This window comes from Cavia porcellus, unplaced genomic scaffold, assembly GCF_034190915.1.
Source record: "Cavia porcellus strain 051 isolate PalLab524CR breed Dunkin Hartley unplaced genomic scaffold, mCavPor4.1 scaffold_1, whole genome shotgun sequence".
In the NCBI taxonomy this organism is placed as follows: Eukaryota; Metazoa; Chordata; class Mammalia; order Rodentia; family Caviidae; genus Cavia; species Cavia porcellus.
Window position 1 is genome coordinate 95181760 of NW_026947484.1, and position 9710 is coordinate 95191469.

General features: G+C 45.2%; 1 protein-coding gene across 4 annotated transcripts in view; it reads right to left on the reverse strand.

Annotated features, from left to right (window-relative positions):
* The window catches only part of Mllt3 (MLLT3 super elongation complex subunit), a 260325-nt gene extending 253907 nt beyond the window's left edge, over nt 1–6418 (reverse strand). For 2 of the 4 annotated variants that reach the window (XM_063251858.1, XM_063251833.1), the window contains exons 1-3: nt 5222–5426; nt 4736–4813; nt 3617–3797 (exon numbers count right to left, since the gene is read on the reverse strand). In XM_063251858.1, coding sequence (XP_063107928.1) covers nt 3617–3797; nt 4736–4813; nt 5222–5233 — 271 coding nt within the window. In that variant the 5' untranslated portion in view covers nt 5234–5426. Of the gene's footprint in view, nt 1–3616; nt 3798–4735; nt 4814–5221; nt 5427–6261 lie in introns of those variants that run through there. The other 2 variants (XM_063251854.1, XM_063251844.1) reach the window with 2 other exon arrangements.
* Between the last annotated feature and the right edge of the window lie 3292 nt (nt 6419–9710).

The window sequence follows — 9710 nt, forward strand, 5'->3', positions numbered from 1 at the left end:
GTCATATCTGCCACAAAATTCCTAGAAGTAAACTTGCTGTAAAGACTATAGACATTAAAAAATCCCAGTAAATTTTCCCAAATGTCCTCCAAAATGCCCATGTTCAATTTACATGCTAACCAACTGCCCTAATATAGTGCCTTCAGAAATTACATTCTGGTAGCTTCAAAATGGTAAGTAAGACTCTTCTCACCTGTCATCTTAACTCCAATCAGTACCCTACACAAGCATTCGCCCATCTCTTTATTTTTTTCTTACATCTTTTAAATACCACAGAAAAAACCAGGTACACACAAAACTTTAAATATTAACCCCTTGAATTTTAGGTGGCTAGATAAAAAAGTATCCAAATTATTTTAGAAGACACAACTCAGGATGGTGCAATAAAGCAAGGCTCAAACACTTAAAGGAAAGTTGTAAGCATGGATTTACTATGCTTTATCTGCCCACTCAAAGGACTAAGAGATACAAATAAAAACCTATTAAGTCATACTAGTGACCAAATTAGCTTACATAAAATAATAAGCAGATTTTACACCATAAATGTCAATGGAACAGACTGCACTAGTAGGTTGGCTGTAATTGGAAAGTTCACTGAAATTCACGTCATATTGAAAATGAAAACATTAATATTTTAAATGAAATGTTTTGAATGTGATTATTCATTTTAGACTTATCAGATTAGTATAAAATTTCGATATTGATAAACAAGATAACAGTCTTTTCTTGAAAGTAGATAACTTAAAAATACCTCAAACTCTGACCTACCTTTTCTCTATTGGTTAGTAGGCTTCATTATTTCTTCAAAATCTTTTTCTAGGACTTTATACCAGTAGTTTTAAACTGAAGACTCCCCACACATCTTTTTGACAGACTCATTAATTCAAATCCAATCAGTTCAATTCTGAGATGATATATGTAATTCCTATTCAGCAACAAGTTGAAATACTATAATTTCTTCTCAACAAGTTCACATACTATTATTACAAAGAAAAGGAAATCAACCTGAAAATCAATTTGCCTTTCTAAATTAAAGATTTATAAAACCAGAGTCATCCATCTCATGGCTAAGCAGCTCATGCTCAGTCCTAAAGTTCATCTGTACTTACAAGTTACTGTAAATAGAGTGATTTAACTCATCACTATTAATAGCCATTTACAGTGTAAAGGATGAGTGATTCTTTCCAATATATTCAAATTTTCCCTCAAATTCATTTTTGTAGTTTCTCCCATCTCAAATGAGTGAAATTGTATCCTATCACTTATAAATCCACAACATCACAAAACACTACACCTTAAGAGGTACTACTAGAAGTGGCTTTTAAAAAAGTCTGGCATTCTTATTCTGCATTGATTTATCATTTTGAAAGATTCATAATCAAAATAATAACACGTACCAGGATTAAATGGCATGCTTGGTACTGCCTGAAGTCACAACTAACCATTTCCAATGAACAGAGAAACCTTCTCTTGCAATCTGAATCATGTGTAATTACAGTATGACAAGGTCTCTCCTGGGCGATGTAAGCTGGCATTTTTCCCAGGACTTGTCATATTATGGGAACCACACATACAAATAAAAATCCAAAAATAAACACTTTAAAACAATAGCTTATAAACTGCACAAAGAACCTTCTCATGTAAGAATAAAAATTGTAGAGACCAACCAACAGGCATCCCTCACTAAAGAGGTTTGAGAAGACATCCATCCCTGTTAGTAAACTGCTAACCACACCTAAAAACAACTCCCAGGTTTGGGCCATGTGGGTAGCACCCTCAGGTTCCCTCAGGCTGGACAGAAAATCATTAAGTACAGGAAATAAAAGAAAATCTCACCACACACACCCACTGAAGCAGAGAAACACTGGTAAAACACAGAAGAGGCTGATCATCTTTAATTTCATAAGGCCAATTTGCTAATTATTAAGGTGCCTAAACAAAGTTACCTCAAGAGCCACATCTTCTGCCAACTGAGTTAATTTTCTAATATAATAAATATTGCTTTTTGTTAAGTATATTTCACCTTGAAGGGAATAGCAGTCAACCAGCAGCAACAGTGTATCCCCAGGATCTTAGAAGGTGGTTTCTTTTGTTTAAATTCCTCTGCAATGGCTCTACAGACACATGGAAAAAGATTCCAAGAAACATCATATAGTGACAGTTTGCTATAGCTACAGAAACTTGACAGTGTCCATCCTTAACACAGCTTTGGTGAAAAAACAAGTATACTATCCCAACCTATATTTTGATACAAAATACTAAATACAAAATGTTATTTCCTATAAGCCAGGCAGGTTACTCCTAACCTTCTATTAGGAGCTGGCTGCATTTATTAACCATCCGACAAAGCCCATCAAATTCAACTGTTTAAGTTTTCAAGAGGTGCTACAAACCAAATCACTAAAGGCACAAAAACACAATCTTCCTTCCCATTATACGAACATTGGAAAGCACCAACACAGACTCTGCCACCTCCTTTCTTTATTCAGCCCCTGAATGTTCAATAATTTCCACATAGCTCTAAGCAGAATGGATTTATTATGATGTTACTCTAAGAAACTGCAGGAGTTCTAGATGCCAATAAAGATTACGGATCAAATGGAAGATAACTACTAACCATTGTGTCAACTTAGATAAATAAACCTGCTCACAAACAAAGCACCTTATTGTATTTGTACTGTTACCTCCACTAATCCAACTAAAACACCAGACAGTAGCTTTCCAGAGACCAAACAAAGATTTCTCAAACCTCCTTTAAATTTCTTTTAAAACGACACCCCTTTTCTCTTTTCCAAAGCTGTCCTACTGTGTTTTGGAAAATGTTTCGACTGCAGATGCTCAGCAAGTTTGTGCAAACTAGACTCCAAGAGTAAGAACCATGGTGGGGAAGGTCAGAAGACACAAACACGCATGGTTTCTCTGAAACTTAGCTTGCAACCTTTGAAGAAGCCTCTCCCTGCGGATCACATCTAGCAGACACAACCATAGCTCAAAATCTAAGCAGTTGTCAAGCATCATGGGGGAAAGAGGGCAGAAGGAGTAAGCCCTCCAAATAAATAAAATCGAGACTGGGGTGGGGTGTGGCAATGCCTAATCCCCTAAAAGAAGTCTTTGACAACTGGCATTCAGTGCTTCACACTCAGAGGGGAAGGCAGAGAAGACCCTAAAGAGAATTCTCCTCTCAAGATGGAACAATAATCACATCCAATGCATTCCTTGCTAACAACACAGGTAAATTTCTATTTCTCGGGGGTGGGGGGTGTAAACTGTTTATTCCCTCTGCTCCCCACACCTCCAAACCCAACAACTAATTACACCTTCTCCGCAGAACCCGAGGCTAACCCCAGAGAGCTGATGAGAACTGGCTTGGGATGAATAAACATCCGACACCTGACAGTCCTTTCTCTGCGGTGTCTTTCAGGAACCCAAAGTCGCTCTTGCGCGAAGGGGGCAGCAGGGCCCTGGCTGGCAGCACCGCACCCCCTGGTCCCCAGGCCAGGCGGGCTAGAGCTGCGCGGGGGCGGGGAGCCGGGCAGCGGGACCTCCGGGGCCAGCGATTGTTTCCTCGCCTAGCAAAGACATTTTTTATCAAGCCTCTTTTGTACTGCAACCCTACCTCTTTTTGGCCTAGGAAAGCTTTCGTGCAAGTGGAAGACGACTTTCTCCACAAAGTGCTGTATGTTACTGTGCTCCGGGCCGCGCACGAACACCATCCAGTCGTGAGTGAAGCCCTCCACGGTGGGTTTTTTCCTCACCTGGGCGCGGTGCCCCAGCTCCAGCTTCACCTGCACGGCACACTGCGGGCAGGGGGAGGAGAGACAGCCGTGAACAACAGGAAGGCGACCGTTCGGTACTGAACACTGCGCCTGACATTTTTTTTCCTCCTTGAAACGCACATAAAAGGAAACGGCAGTGCCCTCTGCACCCACGTCTCACGCGTGTGGGCGCGCACACCCCACACCCTCAAATACATAGTGCCGGGCCAATGTGGCCCGGGGCCCCGCATCCACGCCGACTAGGATTGTAACGGAATGTTACCCCCAGTCGGGAAGAGGGTCGGGGTGGGGGAACACACTCAGCCACAAGCTCCACTACAAATGCATCGGTAACAAATTAGGAGACAATTAGGAAGCGATGCCAGGCGGTTTCCAGGCGTGGGAGGGGAGGTGGCTGGGACCACTGGGAGCGGGGGATTCCGGGCGAGTCCCCTCCCCGAAAGTACCGCGGCGACAGGCACACGCCGAGGAAGTCTTTGTGTACGTGTGTGTGTGCGTGCGTGTGGAGCGCTGTGCCAGGCGGAATGGAAACTACAGGCGCCTCTGCTGATGGGCACAAACTCCCGTGCTTTTACCACGGGGTTCGTGCATAACAAAAATGAGACGTCGTCACGCACACGGACACACACGCACAAGCACACACGCCCGCAGGAAAACACGCCGAAGCATCCGTAACTTAAAGCACCCGCGCACACCCCCCCCCACGAAAAGCCTCACGCGATCGGCGAGGCTGGCTGAACACTGCCCCCGCACCACTCTTTCTATAACCAAAGTGGCCCCAAAGTACCTCCTGCCTCCCCCCAAAAAATAATACACATGAGAATGCAGGCCGGCGAGGCGGCGGGCGGACAGCAGCGGAGGCTCGGCTCGCGCTCCGCCCGGCGCCGGGGCAAAGTTGCGTGCAGCCCGCCGCTGTCAGCCCGCACTCTCCGGCCCGCGCGCACGCCGAGGGAACGCACCATCGTAGCGGCCGCGGCGTTGCGCGGAGGCTGCTCGCCGACTCCCCGGACTGTGCCCGCAGCTCCCGGCGGCGGCGGCTGAAATATGGCTGAGTTATTATTCGCCTCCTTCCACCGTGTGTGAGTGAGTGTGTGTGAGCGCGCGCGTGTGAGCGAGAAGGAGTGTGAGTGCGCTTCTCGTGATTGCGAAGAGGCGAGAAGGGAGGGCGGGCGGCGCGGGGGGTGGAGGGGCGAGTGTGTCTGTGTGCGAGTGTGTGCGCGCGTGTATGTGTGAGTGTGTGTCTGTGTGCGCGCGCGCCGGGGAGGGTGGGGAGGAGGGGAGCGGGGACCGAGGGAGAGGCGGCTGCTCCCTGCAAGCCGCACCAACCTTTCTCTAATTGGAGCCGCGCAGCGCTGGCGCTGTCTGGACTGCAGCGGCGGCGGCGCAGGGCGAAGGAGGAAGGAAGGAGGGGGAGGTCTTTTATTATTATTTTTGCATGTACTTACCGAGCTAGCCATGCCTGGGGGCCCGGAGGTTTGCCGGGGTGTTGTGTGGTACCCCCCTCCCCGCCCCCCTCAGCTGTAATTCATGAAGAGGCTGCTATGAATGAGAGCGCGCCCGGGAGCGGAGGGTAGATGGCGGACATTCTCTGCCTCTCCGCCCCCCCAGCCCCCGCGCGCTCGCCCTCTCGCTCGCTCGCTTATTAAACTCAGCTCCAAAAGCAAAAGCAGCAGCCGCCGAAGCAAGCAGCTCCAGGGCCAGAGGATGATTCCCGAGCATGCGCCGTGGCGCCTGACACCGGGCTCCAAGCCTCTCGGGGCGGAGGGAGGGCGCGCGGGCGGGGCGGAGCGCGCGGGGAGGCCGAGCGAGCGAGCCAGGGGGAGCTCGAAAGAGCCAATCAGCGGCCAGCTCCCGAAACCCCGGCGGCCCGCAGCGCCACACTGGAACGCCTCGCTTAAAGTAACAGGTTCCTGCCGGGTTGGGGAGGGGAGGGGAGGGGAGGAGAGGGGAGGGGGCTGGAGCGGGGGGAGCAGCCAGCTGCGGAGCCGGCCCAGCCCCTGTGTAAACTCCGTTCGCCTTACAATAAAAAACGGATTAAAACTGCTGGAATGTAGCCACTGCCCAGAGCCCCCAGCAGCCGGGAAGGGCGTTAAATCTAGTCTTTGGCGTCAGTTACCACGTTCGAGGAAGGAGGGGGAGTGGGTTTTCTTTTACTTTCCACCACGTATTTTTGTGGTTTTGTGCTGAAAAGGCAAGAACTCACACCCAAACAAACTTATTTAAAGAGAAAGCGAGAGAAATGCTGCCCTACCAAAAAAAAAACACCAAAAGACAAAAACAAAACAAAACCAAAAAAAAAAAAAAAACCAGCATCAAAACGGCTATCGCTGAGGCTGTTACAACCGGCCGAGATCCCTGGGCCCCCTTCTCAGAGCGCTCAAAAGCACCCGCCCTCTCCCTCCCTCTCCGCCCTTCTGCCACCGCTACAGAAAATTTTAAAATGAAATGAACGAGGCGAGAGAAGGCTTTCCCTCCCAAGGGTCACCTCCAGCGCTGGTAATCCTGGCCTGGCAAGATTCACAAAGCGGTGCCCAGGTGAAGGCTGGACACCTAGGAGTGACTGGCCCACCCTTGGGGACCAGGCTTGCTGTTGTTTTCTTCGGGAGCTTCCCCTCCAGACAGCCTGCCGGTTGCATCAGAACGTGAGGACTGTCCTCCGAGGAGGCACGGGGCGTCTGGGAGCCTCAAAATAGCAGATAAAGTTAATACTGATTGTAATGTGCATAAATTGGATTATAATCTTTAGGCATATTGGTTAATCCATCGCTGAGTATTAATCCATTTAGGCTCCCAGATGACAACCAGTCGCAGGGATGTTCCCAGAGTCGCTCTCTTGCTAGTGTTCCCACTCCGGATGTATTTTGTCTTGGTGCCAGTGGACACAAGAGCGCTGCCACGCGTGGGGTTGGCGAAGAGTACTGACTGGCTTCCCTTAAATACGAAGACAACCTTTAAAAGGGAAACGGATATGATCTAGATGATTGATATGAAAATGAAAAGTGGATTTGACTTGGGTTCGTTAAAAAAAAGCTCTTACTCTTTTATTTAACCTCCCCTTCCCCTCAACCCCCCAACTTCTAAACTTTTCCTTCTCTCTACCTACCTTTTGTTTTTCCTCTTTGTTTCTCAGCTTTCTTGCTTTCTTCTGTTCCTCTTCCCTTCTTAAGACCGGCAAAACAAGGCTGTTGTGGCCCTTGGAATGATGAGAACTGAAAATGGAGAAGGAAGTTATCTGAGGCTTTGGGGGTCCTTGCTACCTTTTAGTGTTCAGTTCAGTTACACAAAGATAATGAAAATCAGATCAGACCACTTCCAGGCAACTTTAAGCCTCCAGCTGCAACAGTTTGATCCCCTAAAATTTACCCAGTTACAGTCAAAAATCATATTGAAAAATCCCAATTCTTCTTCCTTCTACAAAATCTAGCATAAAGTGGAACAACATAAAGGGAAGAGACATTTTAATCCAAGTGCAAGGGCCCAGATTTCCCAACCCAATAGGTGACTGCATATCATCTTCTACAAAACCTAAGTCAGTATCACAGGTGCATAAGTTCACATTGTCGTGTTAGGCGTATGTGTAGCTGAATCAATGTGCATATAAGGATTAGGTTTACATACAGAGAGACAAACTAGACAGGTAGATTATCAATGTAACAGGTGAACCTACTTACTGCACATTAAACTTTTGATAAATGGTCAAATTGGGAAGAAGTCTTTAATAGTAAGATTAAAATGGAAGGTTAACTGGATGTTTCATCTGTAAAGACATTTTCCATTAAGCAGTAACCAGCAGTAGTAAATGTGAGTTAGGGCTCAAGTGAAAACAGTCCAATTCCCATTTGAGTTGATTTCAATGTTGGGCTAGTTTGCTCCGTGTCTACCTTGCTCTTTTGGGAGCCTCTCTAAAAGGAACTCACGTGAGAAACTAATGTCTTTTTTAATTACATTTTTTGAATTCAGATTTATTTTAGTAAACACAGATAAGTCAAAGAGTTTTGAGAGGGTCTTTCCCCGATAACCACCTTTCTCAACCCAAGCGCTATCTCCAGACACTAGCAATTTAAATTCCGTCAGTAGATGGCGCAAGGATCCCTTCCACAGAAGTCCTTAAGTGACCCCTTTACAACAAAAAGACTGGCGCTGGGAGAAAAGAAAAAAATCTTGAATACTCTAGGTTCAACTTTAAACAAAAGAGTTTATACCAGTCTTTCAGATTATTATTTAACCTATTTTAATAGATTGACTGTTAAAAGCAATCAAATTAGCAGTAACAGGTAATTACTTATCCAGCACATCTGGAGATTTTCACACTTTATGAGAGATACAAACGTGAAAAACAGTCTAGGGAAAATATGTTTCAAACAATTTTTTTTGAGATAGAGTCTCACTATGTAGTTCAAGGTCAACCTTGAATTTGCAGAGATCCTCCTGCCTCAACCTCCTGAGTGGTGGAATTACAGGCATGCACCACCACAACCAACTATGGAAAGAAATTTAAAATTAATTTCAGTGCTAAATACCAAATGCACACTCATAATCCCAGCACTCAAGAAACTGAGCCAAGAGGATTACTTTGAGTTCTAGATCAATTTGGGCTATCTGGTGAGTTCAAGGCCAATCTTGAAAGCATACCAAGACCCTGTCTCAAAAAAACCAAATAAATTAAATGAAGGACCAAACAATCTACTTATCCAAAGAGTAATTATCTTATTGTTACAGGCAGCTGAGCTAGTTAGAAATATAGGTATTGAGACAGGGCTAGGCCTTTGAAGAAGCAGGCACAGAGGACCAAAAGTCTTGTGACCCTACAGGAGAGACACACTTCTTGCTATGAGCCAGATCTCAAAATAGAAAACAAAACAAATGTAACCACACCCTAAATATAAATGTTAGGGATTAGGTAGGGATTAAGTATGGATTACATTGAGAAGCCTGGAGTCACTATCTCAACTTCCTAGAGGAAGAGCCACTGATCCATAAGAATGCTCGCTTGCTACATGACTCACTTCCCCATGTGTCCCTGATTTGGTCAGTTTTACCTGAACAATTAAACTTATTGGTTGACCATAGCTCTGTCCCACCTCATGCCTGTCTACCTTGCAAGTTCCCAGTTTTCCCCACTTTAGACCCACCTCACCTCATGGATTTACACTATAAAAATCACAAGGAAATGCAGAATCTTTGGCAACCCACACTGGACCGTTTCTGTCTGTCTCTCAGACAGAAGCTTTCTTTCTCTCAATAAATATTTCTGCTCTTAACCTCCACTGTTCCTAAAATTCATTTTTCAATTTTAAAGAACACGAACTTGTATAGGACATATAGTAGGTCGGGAATTTCGTATATAGGGAATTCCCCTATATCATTACCAAAATTCATACTACACTATAGTGCATACAACAGTATGAAGAACCATGGGGTTAGCTTGAGCAGCAGTAAAAATAGTGATGAATAATAAAAGACCACAATCTCTGTGGCCGTTCTTAGCTCACTATCACTACAACTACCATCACTGCTGCCTTAATACAATTATTTATGGCTCCAGCCTTTTCATTTGTAATTGTTCTGTTTAATTTGGAAGTTGAGGGGCCTGACAGATAGATCAGCAGCACACTGCCTGCCTGGCAAGCACAAGGTTCTGAGTTTCATCCCCGGTACCATAAAAAAAGACAGAAAAAATGTGGAAGTTGAAGCCAGTTTGGATTTTCTGGCAAAGCAAAAAGAGGGCCTTTAAAGTATCATTAAAGTGTTAAACAGCACCCTAAAATAAAGTTTATTTCTTGTGACAAATTATTGAAGCACAAATTCAATAAAAATTAATTGCCCATCCTTTGTGTTTGAATTTGAGGGGAGAGGAAGATGCACTTGGAAAGCTAAGTAATGGGAAAGACAGTAAACATACACTCAAAATAGTTAAGGATTTTCCCCAGTAAC